The sequence below is a fragment of the Lagenorhynchus albirostris genome, chromosome 10 (assembly GCF_949774975.1).
Source record: "Lagenorhynchus albirostris chromosome 10, mLagAlb1.1, whole genome shotgun sequence".
Taxonomy (NCBI): domain Eukaryota; kingdom Metazoa; phylum Chordata; class Mammalia; order Artiodactyla; family Delphinidae; genus Lagenorhynchus; species Lagenorhynchus albirostris.
Genome location: NC_083104.1, coordinates 1554874 through 1581733, shown reverse-complemented (window position 1 = coordinate 1581733; position 26860 = coordinate 1554874). Strand labels below are relative to the sequence as shown.

General features: G+C 49.3%; 1 protein-coding gene across 3 annotated transcripts in view; it reads left to right on the top strand.

Moving 5' to 3' along the window:
* Positions 1-603: 603 nt before the first annotated feature.
* RUVBL1 (RuvB like AAA ATPase 1) overlaps positions 604-26860 on the top strand; it is a 35441-nt gene continuing 9184 nt past the window's right edge. For 2 of the 3 annotated variants that reach the window (XM_060161000.1, XM_060161002.1), the window contains exons 1-8: positions 604-822; positions 4365-4451; positions 10809-10941; positions 18868-19019; positions 22418-22507; positions 23275-23424; positions 25070-25133; positions 26195-26393. In XM_060161000.1, the coding sequence (XP_060016983.1) occupies positions 682-822; positions 4365-4451; positions 10809-10941; positions 18868-19019; positions 22418-22507; positions 23275-23424; positions 25070-25133; positions 26195-26393 (1016 nt within the window). In that variant the 5' untranslated portion in view covers positions 604-681. The remainder of the gene's footprint in view (positions 823-4364; positions 4452-10808; positions 10942-18867; positions 19020-22417; positions 22508-23274; positions 23425-25069; positions 25134-26194; positions 26394-26860) is intronic. The other variant, XM_060161001.1, reaches the window with a different exon arrangement.

The following is a 26860-nucleotide window of genomic DNA, read 5'->3' as shown; positions in this document are numbered from 1 at the left end:
ATGAGGTTTACACCGGCTGCAAGCCTTAAGTCCTCAGGTGGAGTTCCAACTCTTCTGATTACTTGCTGTGCCTTCTTCATAAGTTATTGGGCCTCTTTTAGCCCGCATCTTTATCTGCATTAGGAATTACACTAAACGTCATCCACAGCCAACTTAATCTAGGTAAAGGGAGAGGTGGAGGCGAGGAGAAGAGGACAACCCCAAGGCGGATGCTGAGCACAGCCTCCCCAGGGAGATGAAAGGCGTGGGAGTCAGAAAACTGCTTAGTGGGCACAAGTCGAAGCTTAAGTTCTAAACCTGTCTCTCCATCTCCAACACCGAGGTCGAACTTGAGCTCCGCAAAAGGGTATCCATTCGAATGCGGTCACTGACGCGAAGGCGCCGTGAAGAGCGGAACTCAGGCCCTCACTGCGGCGCAGCGGCCCTTTCGGGCCCACCCGGGCAGGAAGCGCCGGCTGCGGGGGAAGCCAACCTCGGGACACAGCCGGAAGCGGGTGGGCGGAGCCTTCCCGGCAGACGCGACGGGCAAAGCCAGGAGCCAATGGGGCGCTGAGGAGTTCCCGCCGCGGCCAATGGGGAGCTGACCGAGGCGGGGCCGGACCAGCCGCCTGGTAACGGCCGCGTGGTAACCGGCTGCGCGCTGCTAGGGCTGAGCGGGCGCTCGTGCTCCAGGTGCGCAGGATGAAGATCGAGGAGGTGAAGAGTACCACCAAGACGCAGCGCATCGCCTCCCACAGCCACGTGAAGGGGCTGGGGCTGGACGAGAGCGGCCTGGCCAAGCAGGCGGCCTCGGGGCTCGTGGGCCAGGAGAACGCGCGCGAGGTGTGGCGGCGGGGCGGGAGCTGAGGCGGGGGGACTGAACTGAGGGGGAGACTGAGGCGGGGACGGGGCTGAGGTGGGCCCGGGCGGCGCGGACCTGGGGGTGGGGCGTGGGGAGGACGTCCCGGGGCGCGGCGACGACCCCGCGGCCTCGCTCCTGGCCGCGAGTCCTGACTGACCGCCAGTCCTGACTGACCGCCGCTCGGGGCCAGGCCGTCCGCGCGGCACGGGGGTCGGCGGGGAGAAGATGGGCCAGGTCCCTGCTCTCTGGGAGCTCGCGTTTCAGACACAGACATTTAAACCGCTGAACAGAAGGGCCGTTATTAGACTTCGGGGATCAGTTCCTGCGGGGCTCTGCGGGCCCGGGCACGGCGTTTGAGTTGCTGTGAGCGCAGTGAGAGGCTCTGGGACTTTTATAGTCGGGAGGTGATCCGCCTGAGCAGGTGGCAGCTACAGAGGCCTTTCTGAACATTCCCGTTAAGCCCACTTCTGCTAAGTGATGCTGGTGCCAAGTGCCTTCGGCCGCATTATCATCACAAAACTGTTCAGGCTCTTTGTGTGTGTGTGTATTTTTTTTTTTTTTTTTGATGAAAACATCGAGGGTGGGAAAGGTCACTTCACCCATCCGCTTGCCACCCAGTTTAGTAATAGTAATGCTGGAGTTTGTGCCTGTGTGCCCCTGACTCCTGAAGCAGCGCGCTCTGTGGTAGGACCGCCCCCTCGGGCCCCCTTCAGCCCTAACTTCAGCCCATTTTGCCCCTCTGCCCCTGCGGTGGCTCGGCAGCTACAGAACTCCTGGGTAAGACTCTCGCCTCCTAGCCTGATTGTGCTAATAGAAGGGGCCAAAGAGAAGCCTCTGGTTTCCATTTGGAACATCAGGTTTCCAGAGAGGAAATAGTGACAGGGCCAAGGTGACTTTGAAATTTCTCTTTATCCAGCTTCTGCTCTCGGAGGGCCTGTCTCTGCGAGTAGCTGACGCTGTTGAGTGCTTTTCATGTGCCGAGCACTGTGCTAAGCAGCTCCGTTTCCATTGTCTTATTGTTCATCACCACCCTTATACCCATCCCTCCTCCACTTTGTTATGACACTTTTCAGACATACCAGAAAGTTGAAAGACTTGTGTAGTGTGTACCTGTGTGCTTGAATTCTACAAGTAACATTTTACTCTGTTGCTTTGTCTTCTGTCTGCTCATTTATCCATCTAACAATCTGCTTTTGCATTTCAAAGTAAGTTGTAGACATTAGCATACTTTACCATAAACCCGTTAGCCTTTGTGCCACTGTGCTGTGAACTCTGTTTTCAGATGAGGAAACTGTGGCTCCTAGAGGTTAGGTTATGGATCTGTGGTACTCGGCTGGTAATTGGTAGAGCCAGGATTTAAACCTAAGTCTGTCTGACTCCAGAACCCATACTCTTGACTCTGACGCCGTGTGCCTCCATACAAATGTGAGCTTCCCAAGGATAGAGACCGGGTAGCATCATGTACCCAGAACCTGACTCATTATAGGGACTCAGAAGTTACGTACTGAATTATTAGGCATCCCACCTCTGCTACCAGGTCCTTGTCTGAGTCTGGTCGCATCAGCAGCCTGTCCTCATCTGAACAATGAGAGTTAGACTAGGTCATCTTTTAAAGGCCCTTCCAGTTCATACTTTTTAAATTTTGGAATTCACTGGACATGTCTCACTGGAGAGAAGGAGCCTAAATGGAAGAAGATTAAATGGAAGGGGAAGTGTGTGAGTAAGAGTACGTAGCCAAGGTTGGCAAAGGCTCTTCTACCTCTTTTGAGTTGCCCAGAGAGTTCTAGTGCTGAGGATTATGATATCAGAGGTTACTGTGGAAAGACCATAATGGCTCTTTTGTCTTTTTAGAGATGCAGCATCTGAAGAATATCTTCTAGGCTCTGTTAAGTGTACTGTGCTTTTCCAGCTGAGCCAGAAGTGGAATAGGGCACATCCACATGCATTCCTTGAACCCACGTTTTTGAGGGGCTGTCTAAGTGTGGGACCAAGGTACGTCTCCACAGTCCATGGGGAAAGTGGGAGAGGAGATAAGATGTGCTCACAAGACCCTGTCCACAAGGTACCACCGAGGTAGAGGAGCTGTGGGCCTGCCCTGAGGCAAGGACGGTGCACCTTGGAGACAGTTGTGCTTTCGGTTTTTAGATCAGTGTGAGAAACCTTGAGATTAGGTGTTAAAGGAGTGTGATTTTCTCAGCCCTACTCCTTTAGAGTTAAATATTGTAAAATACATAAAACCAGGAACGCATTTATGGAATTTCTAAACACACGTATCAATATGCAGTCAACTCTTGAACAACATGAGTTTGAACGGCATGGGTCCACTATTCACAGATTTTTTTCAATAAATACATATTAGGGTGCTACATGACCCCCAGTTGGTTGAACCCAGGGCTGCTGAACCACAGATATGGAGGGCTGACTGTATTGTTATGCACTGATTTTTGCCTGCGTGGAGGTTGGGTGCCCCTAACTTCAAGGGTTCATGGGTCAACTGTATATATGTGTATGTGTATGCGAAATACATGCTGTATGTATATAATGTCCATACCTGTCTATATATAATATAGATGCTGTAAATGGCTTAATACTCAGAATATTTAAAATACACGAACGAACAAGTAATTTAATCTTGAGGATTTGAAGGGCATTCCTTGGATCTTAGGATGCTGTAGGTTAAACCTCACGTGCAGCATTTGCTTACAGCATTCTGGGATAGTTAACTGATGGCCAACTAGTAGCATATGTCATTGATTCTTAGCCCTTAGTGGGTTAATTTGGGAATGTGGTGAAAGCTGTGACCCCTCCCTGGAAGAATGCACATTTGAACATATACACAGAGTCTTGTTTCCAGTTTTGAGGTGTGTGGGCCCCTGGAGTATATGCCATTGCTCCCATTTGTACCCCTCCTGTCTGTTATCCACATAGCAGCCATCAAGATACTTTAAAAACAAAATTTCAGAACATGACATGCGGCCTAAGGCTTTTTCACTGGCTTCCCATTACACGTAGAATAAAATCCAAACTTTACTATGGACTGGAAGATTCTGTTCTGAGTGCTGCCCCTCCTGCCTCTACAACCTCATCTTCCCGGTCTGCTTGTTTTCTGAACTCTGGTCAGCACAGCTTTTCTGTCCCTTGGACATGCCAAGCTCATTCCTGTATTTTGAATTTATTGTTTCCTTTGCTTGGAACACTGACTCCTGCCCTGCCTGCAGCTTCGTATATCAAATATAACGTCAAAGAGGCCTTCCCAGATCACTCTTTATTATAGAGTAACCTCTGCCCCCAGCCGCCTGCTCTTTTCTTGCCCTTTTTTCTTCATAGTAGAGATTCTGTGTTTGTATGTCTCCTCCACTAGGACATGAGCTCCATGGCCCTCTACTGCCTCTGGCGCCTAGAACAGCGCCTGTGGTGTCCTGGCACTCGATGAGTCTGAGTTGTGTGAACCAGACACTGGACTTTTTCGTCCTGTGAAACATTTTAATATTGATTTATTATTTCTTTCTATTGTGGTGTCTAGGCATGTGGTGTGATAGTGGAATTAATCAAAAGCAAGAAAATGGCTGGAAGAGCTGTCTTGTTGGCAGGGCCTCCTGGAACTGGCAAGGTACTCATTTTCTCTCATTTTTTAAAATCTACCCAAGAGGATGATCTTAATGTCTAAGCCAAATTCAATTTGTGTCTTAACTAGTCTTTGTTTAGCTAAATTGGTTATATGTATGTTTTTAAAACCAATGTGCAATAATACAGTTGAGTATCTAAAGTCCATGCTTCTAAAATTCAAATTACCCTGGCTGACCTCCAGAGAAAAGAGAGTGAAGTCCTCAGAGGTGTCTCATTGTCTCTGTAATTTGTCTTTTATCTCTTTCAAGTCTCCTTTGCTTTGGAAATATATTTCTATTGGCCTAGGGCTTCATAAAATCTTGGGAGTGACATCTTACTTGAGGGGGAAAGAAAACCAGTCAGCAAGCAATTTTCCAAATGCTCACTTGACCCAGCACTATTCTGGCCGCGTGAGAGATGGAAAGAAAAAGCAAAAAAGGGGGCTTCCCTGGTGGCGCAGTGGTTGAGAGTCCGCTTGCCGATGCAGGGGACACGGGTTCGTGCCCCGGTCCGGGAAGATCCCACATGCCGCGGAGCGGCTGGGCCCGTGAGCCATGGCCGCTGAGCCTGCGCGTCCAGAGCCTGTGCTCCGCAACGGGAGAGGCCACAACAGTGAGAGGCCCGTGTACCGCAAAAAAAACAGAAAAAGGAAAAAAGAATAAGAGACGTGATTTTTATCTCCAAGGGCCTTACAGTCTCTCCAGGGCAGCATGAAAAACTCCAGTTGAGCGCTAAGCTGCGAGGCATCGCCTGATCTTAAATGCAGCTGGAATTGCAGCGGGAGGTGGCACTTGGGCTGGTGTGGCTGGAGGGGTTGAAGCTTGACATTTGACTTGGCAGGGAAGAAAAGGGCCTTCCAGGCCGAGGGTGCAGGACAACTTGTGGGATCTGTGACGGGCTTGGCTGGGCGCTTGAAACGCACTAGAGTCCCCAGTCTGGGCCCTGCTTGTTCTTCTGGAGGGCGCTTGGTGCAGGAGAGGAGGAGCCTGGGGGAGTCACTGTGTAAAGAAAGGGGTTCCAGCGCTGGTGCTGAGACCCCAGGCAGGTCCCTTAGCCTTTCTGAAGCGGTAGCACAGCCCTGCCTGTTGGAGGGAGCTATCAAAGTGGCGGTTGTAGGATGACGACTCTCATCATTTTGAAGTCATATGATTGAATTGATAGTATGTCTTTTACTGGTGTCTAACCATAGAGGAAGAAGTGCTATATTTGTGAACAGGTATAAACGTGAGCTTTAATTCCCTTTCTGCTTGTCACTGTATTTACCATTTATTTGCTTACTGTTCCTTCTCATATCTTAGACCTTTGCTCTCCCTCCATTTCCTTCCTAAAGTACATCATTAAGAAGGTCCTTCTAGAAGTTTGTTGGTGGCAAAGTCAGGTTTGTATTTATTGTGTTGCCCCTGTTTGGAAAGATAGTTGTGTTGGATATATAATTCAGTTGACAGATGTGTTCTGTCAGTACTGTTTCTCTCAGTGATATTTGCTACCTTTTGGCTTCTGGTGTTGCTTTTGAGAAGACTGGTTTTGAGGATTTTGTCTTTTCTCTCTGGATGTTTTTGGGATATTTTGGTTTTGGTGTTTCACTGTGACATGTCAAAGTGTGGATTTATTTTCATTTATCCTGCTTCATATGGATCTGAGTACATATTGTGTCTAATAAGTTCTGGGAACTGGTCAGCCTTTGTCTCTTCAGATGCTGCCTTCCCCTGTTCTCTGTCTTCTCTTCTGGAGCTCCAGCTAGGTGAGGTTCCACTGCAGAGGTCCTCCGCTTGGGCCGAGTTTGCCCCCCGGGGAACATTTGGCACTGTCCTGAGACGTTTCGGTTGTCACACTTGGTTGGGCCGGGAGTACTGCTGGCATCTTGTGGGTGGAGGCCGGGGGGTTTGCAGGGCACCCTGCAGAGCACAGAGCAGCCCCTGCAAGAGGAGTTCTCCAGCCCAAAATGCCCACGGTGCCAAGACTGGGAAATCCTGGGCTGGAGCTTCTCATTTTGTCTTCTTAGTCTTTGAACCTCTTTTATGTTTTCTGTTGTTTTGACTCTTCTGCGTTCTGGGTAGCTTCATTAGACATGTCTTCCAGTCTGTCTTGTAAGCTGTGAGGAAGCTACTCTTTAATCCAGTCCATTGAATATTTTCCATTTTGAAAAATTTGAAACCTACAAAAGAGTGGAAAGAACAGTTTGATGAATCCCTCTGTACCCTACTCATAGGTAACTAAGTGTAAATATTTTGTGAGATTTGTGTTTTCTCTATGTTACTTCTGAACCATTTGAAAGTAAGTGCAAGGGACCTTCTCTGTCATTCCCATGATGCTGTCATCCACCCAAGAAATATAATGTTGCTAATAAAATTAGCTAATATCTAGTTTATATTAAAATATCTCCAAGTCATTTCAGTTTGTGGCTCTTTCATTTTTTTATATTTTTAAATTGAATTATAATCACATATCACACATTGCATTCATTATTGTCTCTTTATCGAGAACGGTTCCTGTCCCCTGCATTTTTGGTTTCTTTTCTTTTATGACACTGACATTTTTGAAGAGCCCAGGACAGTTGTTTTGTAGAGTACCCTACAGCTGTCCTCCAGTGGTTGTCTGATTGTGTCTGAAACATTCAGCTCTTTGGCAGAACGCGATGCAGGTGATGTGTCTGGAACCTGCATCACAACAGGGGGCTGATGCCACGTTCTACTATGAGGGGACTGGTTCCCTCTGAAATTTATAATCATTTGGGAAGTGACACTTTGAGATGTCCTGAATATCCTTTTACCCTATGGCTGTAGCATTCATTGATGGTCATTGCTTTATCAGTTATCACATTGGTGGTTGCAAAATGGTGAATTTCTAAATCTGTCATATCCTCTACATGTATTAGCTTGCTTTTTTTTTTTTGTAATGAAGAAGCCCCTCCCTTCCCCACTCATTATTTTTAATTTCTTCAAAATCTGTTTTTTGCTTGTTTGTTTGTTTTGGCCGTGCCATGCAGCTTGCAGGATCTTAGTTCCCCGACCAGGGATCGAACCCATGCCCCCTGCAGTGGAAGCGTGGAGTCCTAACCACTGGGCCTCCCAGGAAGTCCCAAAATCTGGCTATTTTTGATAGCCTCTTGTTCCTTGTTCGTGAAATACTTTCTTGTTTATTTTGTATCCTGTATCTGCTTGTGGACTCATGTTTGATCAAATCTGAGGCTTCCCTGATCTCTTGATTAGGGCCAAGTGCTTCCTGAGAGGACTTGGGAGGGCCCCTGCTGTGCTGCCAGGACAGGGCACATGAAGGAAATTTTGTGGCTTGGGTTTTCTGGCCATCAGGCAGTGTAGAGACCAATCCTTAATCTGTTTGAGAGCCTGCTGGTGAGACTTCCTCAGCCAGAGCTGTGGTGAGACGGACAAGCCTGTCTTTGTCCCTTGGAGATTTTCTCTGTGGCCACCTTGTCTACTCACGTGTGCCCTTCAAGGCTCCTTTTTATCCAGGGGTTTCTGGCATCTGTCAAACACCTGCCCAGCTTTTCAGAGTAGTAAACTACCTTGCAATGATAGTTTACTACTTTGGGTCTATCATGACTACTTACTTATTCTAGATGTTTTGTAACAGGAGGGAGTGGCTGTGGCTCTAGTGGCCGCTTTGCTGGAAGCATGGGTTTCTGGTGCTTTTGTAACATTGTACCCATGGACCTCAACGTTCAGACGACTTAACTGAGTGGCCGGCAGGAGTGTGGTGCTTGTTCAGAGTATGGCCATTCCCCTCCTGAGGCCTGCACACTCTTTTTTTTTTTTTGCGGTACCCGGGCCTCTCACTGTTGTGGCCTCTCCCATTGCGGAGCACAGGCTCCGGACGTGCAGGCTCAGCGACTGTGGCTCACGGGCCCAGCCACTCCGCAGCATGTGGGATCCTCCCGGACTGGGGCGCGGACTCTCAACCACTGCGCCACCAGGGAAGCCCTACACACGCTTAATAATAGGGCTTTATGTTTGGGTTTTAGAAAAAGGTGTTCGGATGAAGTTGAAAACAAAGTACGTTTTTTAATCTTTTGGCAACAGCCTCTTTTTTGTGCCACTTGCATGGGGGGTGGGCACACAGAAATAGGTCTTGGAGATCGGGGTTTGCATCCTGACCCTTGTGCTTGCTAACTGTTTGACTTTGGGTGAGCTGGAAATTTCTGAGTTTCGGTTTCTAAATTCACAAAAGGTGAACTAGATTATCAAGTTCATAGGCTGCTTGGGAGGGTTCAGTGGGATCCCTCGTGCAAGTCACCCAGCCCTATATAGTAGGTGTAGGTATAGTCTGCACGGTAGCCACATCATATGCCAGCCTTCTGGGAGCCTTTAAATGGAGGAAACTAGACACACCTGAAGCATTTCTTAACCAAGCATTTATCATATTTTAATGGAATATGTCGATCATCTCTTCTGTATTTGGTAGTGGTGGGGGTCTGCATTGAATCAGATGCAGCACTGTCTTTGGAGTTCACAACTGAGGGAGGGGAGTTGGGGCCTGTAGCGACAGGGGAAGAGAAAGAGGAGTGACTGGAAAGGTGGCGGGGTTTGGATAGAAGGTGAGCGTGGCAGGCCTGAGGCTCCTGCTGGGAGTCCTGGTGTCATTGTGCTGCTACCTGCCCCGTTATGCTCCAGAGATTTTCCCTTCGCTCTTAGGATACAAGAGAATACAGCTTTAGAGGTATCAGCCTTGAGGGCACAGACCCAGATGCCTACTCAGACGGGCAGTGGGGCTGAGTGAAGCGCCCAGGAGCCCGCACGAGCCCTTGCTGGGGAGGCAGCTGCCCGCGTGTCCACTCCCAGTGCTGCCATGTGGTCATAGGGGCCCCTTGTGGCCAGACCTTCTTGCTTCTCAGAAGAAGCTAAATAATTGTATTTTTATGTGAAATTTCCCAACATTAGAAAATGGGCAACAATTGAGTTTAAAAACACACATGAGGACTTCCCTGGTGGTGCAGTGGTTAAGAATCTGCCTGCCAATGCCGGGGACATGGGTTCAATCCCTGGTCTGGGAAGATCCCACATGTCACGGAGTAACTAAGCCCGTGCACCACAACTACTGAGCCTGTGCTCTAGAGCCCGTGCTCCACAGCAAGAGAAGCCACCGCAGTGAGAAGCCCGCGCACCACAATGAAATGTAGCCCCCACTCGCCGCAACTAGAGAAAGCCCGTGCACAGCAATGAAGACCCAGCACAGCCAAAAAAGAAAGAAAACACACATGAGACTCTGCAGGCCAAAACAGGAGTAGTCTATGGGCAACCAGTTTGCTACCGGTGATCTAACCCAGGACTTTGATTTGACAGATGAGGAAGTCAGGCACCAGAGATTTGCCATGTACCCAGGGTCACGCTGAAGATTAAACTAGCACCAAACGGGCAGTGAACAGAAGAGGAACCTTTACTGAGCCAGTTTTAAAACTGTCTCGGATATCTGTGTCATCCTTCAGTAGCAACCTTGTTTTCTTCCTTAGCCTGTACGCCTTGGGGACCTTACCTGGGCTCTCGTGTCAAAGTTGAGGAAAGGTGAAAACAGTAGTAAAAGGCCGTGGTGTTTCCCCGTCCTGCACCAGCTTTAAGGCACTGGCTTTTCATACTTGCTCTTTGACCGTACATCTGTTAGTCTTCGTCTGTTCAGCATCTGCCTATGGTAGTTATCTTAGCAAAAGTAAATTTGTAGTTTATTAGGGCATGTTCAAGTGTAACTTCACCAGTTCATAGCTTCAGAATCCTAGCTTGTGTGTCATTCTTCATGGTTTGCGGGGCCACTCAGCATAAAGTGAACATCCTGTCATTTGTTCCTTGATTATTGATTTCTAATGGGTTGTAAGTTGGTGCCTTCCTGTGTCTGTAAAGACAGAAAGCAGTATCTCAAAGACCCAGTGGTGCTGTTCTACTGCGACAAGGTCAGAACCCTGTTTTGACACTGAGGGAACAGTTTTGGGAGACTATACTGACTATTCTGATGGGAATCTGATCTCTGGAACCCTGCTGTCAGACTTTAAGGTTCCACTGTGCCATTTTCTAGATTATGGTACCGAGGACATGTTATCTAATGTGTCTCAGCTTTCTCATTTGTGAAATGGGGAGAGTAGTGGTGTCCACTTCGTAGGGTGAGTGGAAGGGGCATGTCCAGGGGAACTGGACTGGCCAAGTCTCAGTCGTGGCAAGTGTTGTGATGACAGGGCCCATTTTGCTAGAAATCGACTGTCCACAAAAGTCATTAAACGTTTATTGTGAAACATGCAAACCGTATTAAAACTAAAGGGCTAGAGTTTCAGTTCCTAGTTAATAATTTTTTTATAGCATATGTTCCTGAATTGTATTTCAAGAATGTGAAACAAGTGCATTTCCTTTGTTTTCTTCTGTAGACAGCTCTAGCTCTGGCTATTGCTCAGGAGCTGGGTAGTAAGGTCCCTTTCTGCCCGATGGTAGGGAGTGAAGTTTACTCCACGGAGATCAAGAAGACAGAAGTGCTGATGGAGAACTTCCGCAGGGCCATTGGTGAGTACCCTGCCTGCGCCCAGTACCCATCTGCGCCTAATACCCTGTCCATGCCTGTCCGAGGCTTATCCTCACCTGCCTCTTCCTTGTGAAAATGCCTCTAGGACTTGTATTCGTGGCACTGCTGTTTTTCTTTTGGTGCCATTAGAGTTATCTTTGCAAACGAAACGAAAACCCAGTTCTTCCAATGGAAGTGCTTTAGCAGCCAGCGAATGTGAGCCCAGCTGTGGGGCTGGGGCTCTTCATCTGACAAAGTAGATCTTCCTGGGGGCCTTACTGTGCTTTTAGAGATGACAGTCCCCTGAAAAAGTTCTGGATGTAAGCCAACAGCACTGTGTGTCGTGCTGTCAGAACGCCCGGCCTGCATGCTGAGCCGGTCAGCAGGCGAGGAAACCATGTGGGACGGTGGAGCTTCAAGGCTGTGGTGCCAACCGTGCAGGGCCTGGAGCTGCTGTACTGCCTGCCTGTGATGTGCCAGGCCTGCCACTGACTGTAGCCTTTCACTCCCCAAGAGGAAATTCTCAGTCTGCATTTTCCATCTGATGAAACAGAGTCTCATAAAGTTAAATAACTTGCCTACTGTGACCCAGCTAGTAAGTAGCAGCAGCCCTGCAGTCTGACCCTACACCTGTCTGACTCTGGAGCCCGTGCTCTGACCATGCGCTGCGAGCAGAAAATGGCCGCTCTCCTGAATTTGTACCTCTTACCAGCCAGGACTTCTGGGGCGTTCTCCTGGCCTCATTCCTGCTGATCTAGTTCTGGGGAAATCTTAGTTTCCCTCAGACCTACTTGTAGACATAGCTTATTCCTGTTAAGCTATGAAAAAATATGTAATGCACACGTGAGTGTCTATATCTAGGATATACTTGCTGAGTTACAAGTATGAACACTTGTCAGAGTGCCTGTGTCATTTTACAGTCCCTTTGGTTGTCAAAACAAGGTAAGGGGCTTCCCTGGTGATGCAGTGGTTGAGAATCCGCCTGCCAATGCAGGGGACACGGCTTCAAGCCCTGGTCTGGGAAGATCCCACATGCCGCGGAGCATCTAAGCCCGTGCGCCACAACTACTGAGCCTGCACTCTAGAGCCCGCAAGCCACAACTACTGAGCCCGTGTGCCACAACTACTGAAGCCTGCACACCTAGAGCCCGTGCTCCCAACAAGAGAAGCCACCACATTGAGAAGCCCACGCACCGCAATGGAGAGTAGCCCCCCGCTCACCGCAACTAGAGAAAGCCCGCGCACAGCAACGAAGACCCAACGCAGCCAAAAATAAATAAAATAAATAAATTTATTAAAAAACAAACAAACAAAAAGCAAGGTAAGTATTCTCAAGAAGGAAACTTACTAGAAAACGTCAAGGAAATTATGAAAGTTTAAGAAAGAGTAGATTTGTCTAAGCCCAGAATTCTTTCCTCAGGAATGGTAGAGTCTAATTGAAGGGTATGGTCATGTAGGGCCTTAGAACATGGTAGGGCTTTGCGTGCTACGTGGTGCGAAATGAAGGGAGAAGCAATGGGAGAGTGGAGTCCCTGTGGCTGGGTGTGGAGAGTGAGGGCAGAAGCAGGGAGCCCACGAGGAGTCTGAGCAAGAGGTGGTGGTGCGTCGGCCGGCGCGGTGGAGCTGGGGGTGGGAGAAGCGGTTGGATTCTGGGTCTGGTGGGATGGTGGAGCTGATGGGATTTCCTGAGAGATTAGTTGTGGGGCTGGAAGAGAGAGAAGAGAGAGGAGGTGAGGATGAGTGCCAGGCGCTGCCGGGTTTGGAGGTGGGAGTATGGGGAGGAGCAGACTGGGCATCTGTTGAATGTCGCTGTGGGTGTAGTGGGCCGCGTTCATCAGTGTAGCCCCAGTTCCTGGCCCACGGTGGGTGCTCCGTGACGTTTTTCTGAATGAGAGAAGGGGTACACTTTGAAGCAGGTAGAAGAAAACAGAGGCCTCTAGCCCTCAGTCTGTGTCTGGTTGATAGACAGATGTTGTTTGGTTTACACAGTGTTTTTTAATAACTTTTGAGTGAGTTGCCAGTATTTGGAAATTGGGAGATGTCCCATAGAATGAAAGAAGCTTTCATTCCCTGGCAGCCGCGGTGGTCCAGGCGAAGCAGGCACCCTCCCTAGCAGAGCGGCCTGCACCAGCTCACCCCAGTCTCCTTGTGGCACTCGCTCTGCTGCCTTACAGTCCCTGCCAGGGCCCTGTGAGCACTGGACTTTGGGACTCTTGTTAGAGGTTGGTTTAGAAACCAGAAACTGTGCACTCTGTCCATAGGCTAAGTTCTGGATTTTTTAAACTGCAAAGTATTTCCTACTGGAAATATTTTTTACCTTGAAACACTGGATTTCTTTTTTTTGTGCCTATTTTAAAGTGACATATAACATACACATAGAAAAGTGTAAAAATACCTGTAGTTTAACAATAATGAAGTAGACGCTCATGCAGTCACCATTCAGCTCAAGGAACAGAGCACGGGCGGCACCACAGACATGGCTCGTGCCCTCACAGGTCATAGTCCCTCACCTTTCCTACACGTCCCCCACAGAGCGCAAGAGTGATGTGGCAGTGGCTTCTGTGGCAGTCATAACCCTGTACACCCGGGTGTGTGTCCTAGGCAGTGTGGCTTAGTTTTGCCCCTTTTATAAACTTTATCTGAGCGGAACCTACTTTAGGTGCTGTGTCTTGCTTCTTTACCAGCCTTTTCTTTGTGAGGTTCAGCTCGTGGTGTTGTATCTGGAATAACAGTGGAAGTGGTTCACAGGGCCCCCTTCCTAGTTTAAAATCTTTCTGAGTACTTCTCGAAAACTTAACATGTGACAGATTTTATTTAACTCATTAAGTAATGAGATAAAAGGTAAGGTGTTACAATTAGTTCAAATATCTGAGTACATTTTAAATGTATTTTTATTTATTAAAAAAAATATTTTTCTGGACTTCCCTGGTGGCACAGTGGTTAAGAATCCGCCTGCCGATGCAGGGAACATGGGTTCAAGCCCCTGGTCCGGGAAGATCCCACATTGCCGTGGAGCAACTAAGCCCGTGCGCCACAGCTAGTGAGCCTGTGCTCTGGAGCCTGCGGACCACAACTACTGAGCCCACGTGCCACAACTGCTGAAGCCCGCGTGACTGGAACCCATGCTCCGCAACAAGAGAGGCCACTGCAGTGGGAGGCCCACGCACCGCGATGAAGGGGGGCCCCCCGCTCACTGCAACTAGAGAAAGCCCGCACGCAGCAGCGAAGACCCAACGCAGCCAAAAATTAAACACACACACACACACACACACACACACACACACACATATGTATTTTTTTTTCTGACATTGATAAAAGATGACAAAACGCACCTTTACATGAATGCATATGTTTGGATTGCTTAAAGTTAACTTACATGCTTTAAAATTTGAAAAAATAGAGATAAATTTCCTGGGATTCTGTTTTGTGATTTGCCATTTTTGAGGGGACGAGACAATGCGGTTCTTTTGATGGCAGCAAGGTGAAGAGAAATTTCTTGATCCTGACACAGAGTAAAAAGACAGGCCATTGACTATCTTCAAAAAGGAACCCTGCCCGTCTTCCTCTGCCTTTGAATTCCTGTGAAGTGGCGGAGGGGTTGGGGAGGAAGTGGTGAGCTGCCCAGAAATGAAAAGCAAGGAGTCTGTGCTGTTTCCTTGGCGTGATGAAGGTCCCTGTCAGGGATGTAGAAACCTGAGCCAGCAGATGAAACCTGTGCCGTTCACGATGTCATTGCCGGAGATAGCGCCAGCCCGACCCTGTTCCTGGCTAACAGCCGGTTTCATTGTCCATCACCCACATCCCCTGCCTGCTTGTCAGCACAGAGCAACTTCTAAACAAATATGGGGGCTAGTGAGAGACGGGAATGCCTTTCTTCCCCTACTCAAGGAATTTCATGTTACAGCCGTCTACCAGTAAATAGAGGGAAGCAATTCCATTTGAAGGAACTTATCTATGTGGGATATAAAAGTTTTGATTTAAAAATAAATCAAGTTAATTTTAAAAGTACAGAAATTTCCAATTTTGTCACAATCTTCTGTTGTCACAATTCATGTTGTTTGGAAAATTTTTGTCTTGATGTTCAGGAACTAAGCATTAGGTAAGGTAGAAATGAAATGCAGCCTCTCTTTTGGGACTATTCCAAGACTTCCATTTGTAGGTGATCAGATTAAAGGAAGGTGGAGTAAAACTTTTAATATCTGAGAGTCTTTGCCCTGACTGGGTTTCTGGGGAAAGAAGGCAAACAACCCAGTGATAGGATAATGACCAGGTTTGAAGGTGGGAAGTGACCGAGAGTGTCTGAACCGTGGGCAGTGTTTCTGTGTGCCACTGGGATATTTCCCTATTACGACACAGGCGGCTTGGTGGTGAGGACACCCAAACCATTACGGGGCTTCCCACCCGCAGAGTAGTGTACAGCTCTACGTCATGAGCAGAACAGAGTTCTTCACTCATTCTTTAGATGAGTGTCTCTCAGCTGGGGCTGTACATTGGAACATCTGGGGAGCTTTAAACCCATAAAGATGACAGGGTCCCACCCCTTGAGATTCGGAGGCAAATGGTCTGAGTGCAGTCGAGGAGGGAGGAATTGTAGGAGCTGTCAGGTGAGTGTGCAGGGTGTGAACTGTGAGTGGGTCCAGCAGAGGTTCGGAGCCGTGCTCCCTCAACTTAAGCCAGCAATGGTCCTCTTTTGCCCGGGCCCACTGGTATTATTTACTTAGGTATTTCTTTTTAAAGTGACTTGGTAGTTTGGTGCACAAATACAGAAGAGCGCACGGAACATCAATGTATACCTCGGTGGATTATTATACATTGAAAACCCATGAAACTAGCACCCAGTCAAGAAAGAGATTATTGCCAATAGCCCAGAGCATCTGTATGGTTACATCTATCCTTCCATTTTTGAGATTCAGCCCTATGGCTGCGGGTAGCCATAATCGTTTCTCATTGCTCCATGATATTCTATTGTGTGAATACACCACAGTGCAGTTACCTCTCCCACTGCAGGTAGACATGGGACTTTTCCCAGTGTTTGGCAACTAAGAATGATGCTGTGTGACTGTGTCCCTTGGTGCACATGTGCACTCAGGCCTCTTGGGTATATACCTTGGAGTTGAATTGCAGGGTCACAGGTATTCATGTAGTCAACTTTAGGAGACAATAAATACCATGTTATTTACTTACACTCCCACCAGCAGTGTAAGCTTTCCTTTTATTCGGCATCCTTACCAACTCTTGATATTGCCAGTCTTTTTAGTTTTAGTGATTCTGGAGGTTGTAGAGTAGTATTTTGTTGTTTTTTCTTTTTCCATTGTTAAAATTTTTATTTTGGAAAATATCAAGTACCCAAGAAGTGGTCAAGTGGTACGATGACCTCCCGCATGGTCCCATCTGATTGCAGAGCTGCTTTCATATCTATAAATATTTCAGTTATGTATCTCTGAAAAAGAAGGACTTAAAAAAATACCATTTTCATACCTAGGAAAAATTAACGGTAAATTCTTTAATATCATCACATATCTAGTTAATCTTCACATTTCAGGTTGTCCCGTGTCATAATATGTTTCTTTTATAGTATTATTATGCAAATCAGTATACAAATAAAGGTCTACATAATAGATTGGTTGGGAAATGTCTTCTATCTTTTAAATCTGTGTTTCCCTTATGTTTCTATTTTTACCTTTGGGCAAAATACAAACTAGATAGAGACTGGGGTCGTACTCAAGGGCTGGCAGAAAGTGGGTGGTGAGCACTGTGGGTACATGCTAACTGGAAGCGAAAGGACAGGGCGAGTTTCATGAGAAAGGCCCTGCAGTAGGATCGGAGGAAACGGGTCCTGGAGACTTGGACCCCAGTCCTGGGTCCACCCTGAAGAGGGATAGACTCTCTGCCTCACCGCTGGCGCTGACGGTTGCATCTGCGAAGCGGAGACAGAGTCCTTCCATGGCTGCTTCGGGGCTGACGGCCCTCCTGCTGTCTCCCGGCCCCAACCCTCTGGACCGGGTGGGGGGCTGCTTCTAAGGGCGAAGAGCTGCTGCAGCCTTGATTCTTAGTTTATTGTTGGTGTGGTCTGCCAGCTTTCCCCTAAGTTCAGGGGTGCCTTCTGTAGCCCATCTTCACCTGATCTGACCCAAGGATGCTTCCCTCCTCACCTTTGAACTGATGGCAGGCACAGTGAGTTAGAATGGCTTTCTTGTTGAAGTTTTTAGAATCCTCTGAAAATAGATTTAACAGCTGTTAACTTACCTGTGGCATGGCTGTGGTTTCGGAGGAAGCCATTTGTGTCTCTTGACCTGGACTTTGGGAATTAGAGTCTGTGCAGGAGTGTGTATGTGCTATGTGTGTTTTCAGAGAAGCTGGGGTGGTGATGTGCATTTGTCTTCCTATTTTAAGAAAAACTTCAGTTACTAATGATTACCATTGCTTTGTTAGAAAAACCCAGTTTCCTTTTTTTCTCAAGTTACTGTAAATGTTATTGAAGCATAACGTGCATACATACAGAAAGGAGCATAAATCGTAACTGTGTAGCTCGATGAGTTTTCATGAAGCCAACACACTCATGTAACCAGCACCCGGATCAAGAAACAGACCTTACTAGAACTCCAGAAGCTGCTTATACCCTCTCTAGCTACTCTTCTTGTCCCCCGGGCCAGCAGGCAGAGACATGCGTGTATCGCATGAGGGGAAAAAACGTCTGATCCAGACAAGGCCTGGGTTTTCGTGCTGAGTTTGGGGGTGCCGCGGTGCAGGGGCTGTAGCATCCCGTGGCGCCCTCCTAAGAGATCATGGGCCTTATACAGAACTTGCAGGCACATCTGCAGGCAGATTTCTTGGGTGTTGGATGGTCTGCCTGATAACACCCCCTCACCCCTAAGTGACTTCTTTGGCCCGTCCATTCACGTGTGCCTGTGGGGCTGAGCCTTCAGCCCAGGTGTTGACAGTCTCGCGGGGGCCGCTCGGCGCTGCAGGTCCCTGCACGGGGAGACGCAGGGTGCCAGGTGGTGACTGGAGGGTGAGGAAGAAGGAAGGGTTGTGTCAGGGCAGCTCTGTAGAGCCGGCAAGTCTCTACCTGGAAGTCTGTGAGGCCAAAGGGAGGGAAGGATGCTTCCGGCAGCAAAAACATTGTACTTGAGGGCACTGAGGCCATCTTCTAAAAATTAACTTGACAACAAACATTTATTGAACAGCTAATGTGGGTGATGTTTAGAACAGGAGAGAGAAGTTTGCCTTCCTTTACAGTATTCTAATCTAAGAACTGTAAATGCTCTATTATTGGGGGCGGTTTGCTTTGGAGATGAATTGCAAAGAGTTGTAGGACCACCCGCTACAAATCGTGAATGACAGCTGGGTGTTTCTGCTTGGGGTGTGCAGTGAGGAGCAGCCCGGGGCCCAGATGCCTGGCGGGGTGGCTGTCCCTTGCTCTCAGCACGGACCTCTCATTATTATCCTATGCCTTGCTCAGGCCTGATGGTGTCAGAAGGGGTGTGGTGAGTTACTCCACTGGTTTTAAAAATTTCCTTCAAGAGTCAAAAGTGCAGGAAACAAAGGCCCATGTAGTTGCTGCTCCAGCGGAGTAGGATGGTTTGGGTTCAGAGACAGGATTAGAGGCTTAAGCGAAATTTCACCCCCTTGGAGGAGTAGCAGTTGTCTGAAACAATTTTGAGGACCGATGGCCTGTGTGTCTAGTTCTAGATCTGAACCTAGAAGGTCCCTTTGAGAAGGTGAAATAGAACAGTTCTCTGCGTTCCGAGCAGCTCCTCCACTACGTGTGTGTGGGCAGTGCTTCCCCACCCAGGGTTAAGTACGGGTGAGGCTGACTTGTTGGTTCTTATGACGTGAAGGCTTTATGGCTAAAATGGCTGTTAAAAGAATGAGAGGGAGTCGTGCTTCTCACCAGGGCTCGTTCATCTGCCGTGTTTCTCTTCCAGGGCTGCGGATAAAGGAGACCAAGGAGGTATACGAAGGCGAGGTCACGGAGCTCACCCCATGTGAGACGGAGAACCCCATGGGGGGCTACGGCAAGACCATCAGCCACGTGATCATAGGGCTCAAGACAGCCAAGGGGACCAAGCAGCTGAAAGTGAGTGCCTGCTCGTGGGCCGTCGCTCTGCCCCAGGATCGCCCCATGCGGCGTGACCTGTCTGTGCACAGGGCCGACAGAGTCACGTGTCGGGCAGGGCGGGCCCACGGAGGACTCAGTAAAGACGTGGCTCTTCTTCTCTTCTTTTTATTTATTTATTCATTTATTTATTTTTGATTCCGTTGGGTCTTTGTTGCTGCACGCGGGCTTTCTGTAGTTGCGCAGAGCAGGGACTACTCTTTGTTGAGGTGCACGGGCTTCTCACGGTGGTGGCTTCTCTTGCTGCGGAGCACGGGCTCTAGGCGTGTGGGCTTCAGTAGTTGCGGCTCGCGGGCTCAGTAGTTGTGGCTCGCGGGCTCAGTAGTTGTGGCTTGCGGGCTCTAGAGCACAGGCACAGGCTCAATAGTTGTGGCGCACGGGCGTAGCTGTTCCATGGCATGTGGGATCCTCCCGGACCGGGGCTCAAACCCGTGTCCCCTGCATCGGCAGGCGGACTCTCAACCACCGCGCCACCAGGGAAGCCCTCTTCTTTTCTTGTTGCCGAGGGAGCTGTGTATGTTAGGCCTGGGCTGTGTGGTGCCATCCTGCGTCCCACACAGTGACCATGTGTCACAGGCCTGGGCATTGGCTGTTCAGTTCCAGTGCTCGTGCTCACAGGGAAAGCAGCGCTGAGGGATCTGTTAAGAGTTGAAGAGTGATGACAGTGGACTCCCTAGTGGCCCAACACAGAGTCCCGGCTGCAGTCCCTTTTGTGTGTCGGGCCCTATTAACCTGAGGTGGCTTCAGTGGTCGGTTGTGCTCAGGCCAGGGTCCCGGAGACAGTGTGGCGGTGGCAGTTGGGGAGGCCCTGGGTGGGCCTCCCACTCCTGTCCTGTAAGCCTGGAGGAGGCGGGCAGCAGGGACGCCTGGCGGGGAGCGTGGGTTTGGAGTCTGCCGCTCACTGCAGTGTGGCCTTCTGCAGTGACTTCATCTCTGAGCGATGGTTTCTTTATCTGTTACATGGGAATAATAATTGCCTACCTCACAGAGTTATTGTGAGGATAAAAGTTGTAGCTTTGGGGGTGGTACCCAGTTACCTAAGAAGTGGTAGCTGTTGATGTTGTTGTGAGATGGGGCAGCCTTATTGTGGCTTTGCCTTATTAATAACAATGAATAACCTTTTCTTCACAGCTCTCACTTATTGTATGTGCCAGGCCCTGGGCCAAGTGCATCAACAAATCTCTGTGTGTGTGTGTGTGTGTGTGTGTGTGTGTGTGTGTGTGTGTGTGTGTGTGTGTGTGAGGCTCGTGAGGAGGTTAAGCAGTCATCCTCGGATCACACAGCTAGTTAGTGGCAGGGCGGACTCTCTGAGTCCTAACCACTATGCTGCCTGCCCTCCAACTTGCTGTGTGACCTTTAGAAGTCAGTTGAGCTCTCTGGGCCTCCCTATCTAAACTGGTAGATTGACCATATAATTTCCCCATCTTTGCTCTCCTCTGCGATTTTATTGTTCTTTGATTCTGTAAGGTGGTTTCTTGGTCACTGCTTTATGGAGATCATAAACATGTCACTTCTTCAAAGGACCATTTTTCTTTATCCTAACAGCGTTTCCCATCTCAGGAGCTGGCCTCTGCAAATACCTCTCTTAAACCCCTCCCCCTTCATCTCTCCCATTCTGTAGTAATTAGATTTCTTAGTAGTGTCTACCACCTTTCAGTAATTACATCTTCAGTCACTTCATTTGGGAAATTAACTGATACAAAAATGTTGGAGGCAAAAAAAAAGAAGTGTACTATCCAATATAGGATATATAAAATAAGATATGCAGTTTAAATTTTAGCTACCCATAAAGCTGTTTTGCACAGTTTCTTTAAGAAAATAACAAAAGGGTGAATGTTTTGCTTCCAAAATGAGTACTTCCAGGCACTTTGAGCATATGTACAAGCTGTTTGGATAGACGGAGTTCAAATACTCGGTGAATATTTACGTGTGAAGGAGGAAGTACCGCCATTTATGGAGAGCCTCCCTCATCCCAGCCCTGCGGTAGGGGCCTGCCACCCCCGCCCGCCCCCCCCCCCCCCGGTCTTCATGCTCATGGCAGTGGTCCAGGAGCCGTCGGGCCCATCCCACCAGGGAGAGAGAGCCCTGCGTTCCCTCTGGTTACTCTTTGTAACAACTTCAATGAGGTCTCATTTTTAGTAAAATTCACCCATTTTAAGTGTACAGCTCAAGGAATTTTAATCGGTTTACAGAGTTGTACAGCTATCATCACAATCCAATTTTAGAACATTTTCATTACCGCAAAAAGAAACCTCATGCCTAATCTACTTTCTGTCTATATATTTGCCTTTTCTGAACATTTCATATAAATACAATCATACAGTATGTGTTCTTTTATGTCTTGCTTTTTCTACTGAGTCCTGGTAAGGTTTTACTCTTTAATTTTGTTTGAGAGTTGAGAGTAATAGCTCCCCTTGAAATCTAACTGAGAGAAACATTTCTAAATACTGACTCTGTACAAAAGATGCTGTCCCAGAACATTGATCACCTGAGGGGGCCTGAGTCTGGATGATCTGGAGAAGGCAACAGTTCCCAGAATGTGCTACTTGCCTTTTCTGGAGATGTAAACAGGTGGGCCCAAGGGAGCAAACACTGGAATTTGAATCGACTGGCTTGGGAAAGATCCTGCTTTTATGTTTTCTTTGAATTTTACACATCTATGATGTGATCACAGCTGGGTGCTGTTGTATAGATGAGGAAACTGAAGCTCAGAGAGCCTTGTCTAAAACCATAGGCCCACAGAAGGGCAGCCATGGAGAGTAAGCAGGTTCTGTCCGTGCTTCCGGTGCAGAAACTGCCACCCCTGCCTGGTGTGGGGAGGGCAAAGGATTGAAGCAGGGAAAGCAATCTCAAAAGGGGGTGTTAGGGTCTCTGGTCCCATGGACAGTATGGGCCCCACCTGGAAGTGGTCAGAGCCATATTTGCCAGTTTGCGGCCTCTGGAGTAAAAGGAAGGAGGAGCTTAGGTCTCCCTTTGTGCCCCTCTCCTGCCTTCTCTTTGGGACACTCAAACCCCAAAGCCTGTCTCTCTCTCTCTCTCTCTCTCTCTCTCTCTCTCTCTCTCTCTCTCTCTCTCTCTCTCTCTCTCTCTCTCTCTCTCTCTCTCACACACACACACACACACACACACACACACACACACACACACACCACACCCTCCCTCCCTCCCTCCCTCCCTCCCTCCCTCCCTCTCTCTCTCTCTCCCCCCCTCCCCCTCTCTCCCTCCCCCCCCCCTCTCTCTCCCTCCATTCGGTCATTAGCTACCTCAGCTCTCATAGAGGAAACTACTTTACAGTATATCAGAAATAAATACAACGTGGATTATAGTTCTCTGGTTCACTGTTTGTTTGTTTTTTTAAGCTGGACCCCAGCATTTTTGAAAGTTTGCAGAAAGAGCGAGTAGAAGCTGGAGATGTGATTTACATTGAAGCCAACAGTGGGGCCGTGAAGGTAATGCCACGAGGAGACCCAGGTGGCCGGGAAGTGGCTTGCTTTCTTCAGGGGGTCCGGGGTGCGTGGGAAGGGGCACTGTGTCTGCTGCGATGCTGCTGGAAGGGCAGCAGTTGCCCCTTTATATTTAGTCAAGTTTGCTTTCCCTTTATCTGCATTCTTTAACCTTCTCATGATTAAAACAGACAGTCTGTTAGAAAAATACCAAAACCTGTTTAGAGGGGGAGAATGGTGAGGAAGCGAAACAACTGTAGTCATTTTGAAATTGAAATGTGCAGGGTATTTAATCTTCCTTTTATCTCTTTGGTATTTTCTTCCCAAGATATATGCATGTGGAAAGGAATGCTGCATTAGTTGGCATTCTTTTTATATCTGATTTCCAGTGTCCTGTACAGAGTTCCTCACTGTTTAATGGATGAGCATAATACTTCATATCATACAATAAATCAGCCACCTACAAAAGAGTCTGAACAGCCCCTCCGTCTCCAGTTAATCTACTGGATTTGCCCTTTATCGGGAATTGCATACAGTTAAGAGAGAGGGGGAAGATTCTGGGAGAGAGTATCGGGTGTTTTCAGCCGGGTTTTGGAACCCAGCGATGGGCAGATAGCTCCTTCTCTTGGCAGCAGGGAAGCAGAGGCCATGTTTGCAGTTTGTCAAGGCGGCTGTCAGGCTGCAGTGGGACCTGAGACTTTTATCTCACCCTGTGCCGCTTGGGGACTTGGCAGTGGAGCTCGCCAGGCACTCAGGTTTCGCTCTCTCTGCAGAGGCAGGGCAGGTGTGATACCTACGCCACCGAATTCGACCTTGAAGCTGAAGAGTACGTCCCCTTGCCCAAGGGGGACGTGCACAAGAAGAAGGAAATCATCCAGGATGTGACTCTGCATGACTTGGACGTGGCCAACGCACGGCCCCAGGTACTGCCCCCAGCTACCGCCGGGAAGCTGGCCCTGCTGGCGGCCCTGCTGGCGGCCCTGCTGGCGGCCCTGCTGGCGCGGGAGCCTTTTGTGTGCTGGAGGCTCCGGGATGAACTGTCAGTCTTGCTGCTGCTTCTTAGGGCAGGCAGTCCTTTTCTGTCTGTAATGTTCAGCAATTAACATGGACAAGAGCTACGAGGGGCTCCTTTGTTGCATTTCAAACGCTCTAGTCACAGATGGTTTCCTGCGTATTGTTCCTTCTCCCAGCCCAGCCTCTGGCCCCCGAGCTGGCCAGCTTCTCCCTGGCTCCTCTCCAGCACGTGGCTCGGGCCTGGGCTGCTCTGGGTGTGAATGGCAGAGGGCAGGAGTGTTCTTTGAGCCCTTTGCAGGATTTCAGGGAGCCTGAGAAAGCTGTGTCTTCCCCCTGCTTAGCAGAATCCCCAGTTTTATAGCTTTGAGCTGGAACTGTCCCTGCTCCTTATGCGAGCAGAAGATGGATGCTTGTGTCCTGACTAATAAAATGTGGGGAAAGCACAGGATGATTTTATGCCATCTCTGGGAAATGTGCAATTCAGAGAAGCCGACTCTTCCCTGCTGGTGGTCTTTAGGTTTGGTTTCCTCTTCGTCCTAAAAGAGGCCACCTCTTCACTAACAAGGGAATAGGCTTTCTAACCTGAAATTTGATCCTTGGGTGTTGTCCCTTGGAGCCTTGGCAGAGAGCTTGCTGAAGAATCTCCCCCCAGTTTGTGAAACCAGCCTGCTGGGAGCCACTCGCCTGACGAGTCTCACCAAAGTGGAGTCCGGGATTGTGGCTCCAACACTGTGGGCTCGGCCGATAGTCACTTCGGGTCTTCAGGTTTTTGTGATTTAGGGCTCTCTGATTTTGAGTTTATTCCTCTGTGGAAAGGGCATGATACTTCCTACCTGGCCCGGCAAGTATTTGGGAAACATTAGCTCCCTTTCACTGTTGAACATTCAGGGAGCGCCTGTGTCCCAGGGCCTGGAAACAGCAGGCAATCACGAAATGTTGACTGCTTGCTACCTGCACTGAGGGGCTGGCAGGTGGGTGCAGCAGCTGGTGAGCCTGCGCGGGGTCAGCCAGCTGCAGGGACAGGCCCTGGGCTCCGAGCAAGTCTGGTAGCCGGGCCTAGTGGGGGGGGGGGGGGACACGAGTCCATGCGTCTGTCCCCAGGGGGCTGGAGCAGCAGGACAGTGTTGGGGTCAGACGCCCCATAGAGGGGCTTCCCAGGAAACAGACTGTGGTTCCTGACAGGTGGGCTCGAATTGAGTCCAGAAGAGCTGGATGCCCAGGGAAGAGTTGGCAGTCCTGTGGGGTGAAGCCGTCCGGGACTGGGAAGAGACACGGCCAGGGTGGGGGGGGCGGCCCCACGGAGCTTGTTCTTCCCACAAAGGCATTTTGTTTAATTTTGGCCGCTCGGGGGAACCTCTTAAAAACTCCTCTTTGTTGAGAAGTTCCTCAAGCTTCCAGTGCAGGTGCCCAGGGTCTCCACATCTCAGGACCCCTGTCGAGTTGATGAGCTGACGTGGGGCAATTGACGAGGGGCACTGGGGTTGGGGGGTGGCGATGAGGCATTTGCAGCTGCCTTAGGAAGCAGGACTGATTCCTGAGTCTTCTCCTCTGCAGGGGGGACAAGACATCCTGTCCATGATGGGCCAGCTCATGAAGCCAAAGAAGACGGAGATCACAGGTGAGAGAAGAAGCAGAGTTGGGGGCCTGGGGTCTGACGGACCCGGTCCCCAGCCTGGCGAGTGCGTCGGGAGGCGCACTTCTCCCCCGACAGTGTGTGGCTGTCCTCGGTGTCCTCGCGCTCATCCCACCGATGGAGGCTGTCACGGGTCACGTTGCTTCTGCAGCGCATGGAGTCCCCAGGCGAGGCGGGAGTGTGGCTGCCCCTCGTGGGCCTGTAGTTTACCTGATCCCCTTGCTAACTGGTTCGCCCCTCTTTTTTCTAATTACCACCTATAGCTTTGTCACCTGAAAATGTTAAACATTAAAGCTCTGTTTTCTTTAAAGTTTCAGCCAGTGGCATGATCTGAGCCCTTTCTATTAGAGTTGCCTAGAGCAGCGTCCTTATCTTAACACAGCTTTGACCATCCCGCTTCATGGCTGTGGTAGAAGGTGCTGGTTTGTGGGCTGCTCCCTCCTGCTGTTAGTACAGGCGCTGGTTTGGACAATGAGAACTGTGACCTTGGACGGTTATTCAGCTTTTGAGAGGCTCTGTCCCTCTTAGAGCTCTGAGATGGTGCCTTTCCTCAGAACCTGTCATTCCTCACAGGTTTCCCTCCGGAGAGGATTCTGCACGCACCCTATTCCTTCCTCCAAGTACTTGATTGAAAGTTAATTAACGAAGCTTTGTCACACAGGGCCAAGAGAAAGGGTCATTCACCGAGTGCAGCACAGGGAAATTTGCATCTGAAAGCTCTCTTCTTCCTGGGTTGGGGGTGTGAGTAATAAGGCCTGGTGGGGAGTGTGACAGACATGCAGAATGTGGTAAAAGCCATTTACAAACTTAACAAAACACAACTTCAGGGGAGGCAGCGATTTGTGACTTTTAGGTAAAGTTAACCCTATTTTCAGATGAAACTGAAGCCTGGAGTGGGGCTGTAGCCTGCTTGTGGGGTCACAGAGCTAGCAGTCAAACCCGGCCCTGAACTTAGGCTTGGATTGAGTTCGGGTGGAAGAGAAGAGAAAGGCGACAGCCTCCGCACCTGGCATTGACCCTGCTTGTCCATCCTTGCCGACTCCTAGATAAACTCCGAGGGGAGATTAACAAGGTGGTGAACAAGTACATCGACCAGGGCGTGGCAGAGCTGGTTCCGGGGGTGCTGTTCGTTGATGAGGTCCACATGCTGGACATCGAGTGCTTCACCTACCTGCACCGGGCGCTGGAGTCTTCCATTGCCCCCATCGTCATCTTTGCGTCCAACCGAGGCAACTGTGTCATCAGGTACCATGAGGCTTTTCCACCTTCTGCCCGGGCTCATTTGTTCCTCCAGGATCACTTTCATCCCGTAGTGTCGTGAGTCAGGATGAGGGTGAGGGGTGGTCGTGTTCATTTCGAGGGAAGCAGAGTGGCTTGACTTCACTCTGTCACAGTCACCAGCGCAGCAGCCATCCTGTTTCTGCATATGAGGGCCTCGTCGTGGTTACTCGGGTTCCACTGGGGTGTGTCTTGGTCATCCGGTTGGAGTGGGCAAAGGTAAGGTCAGATGGGCCAGCCCTTGGCGACATGGCCTGTGTTAACTTCCGACCTCCTCCAAGCTCCAGGAGGTGTGTGTCTTGCCTTCACTTTTCAGAGAGGAAACAGAATGACAACGTGGTGTGCCCCTGGTCATAAAGATAGGATGAGAACCCAGGCCTCTGACAGTGAAACCAGTCGTTTCTTTCTGGCCCAGACATTCTTGGAGCCACACT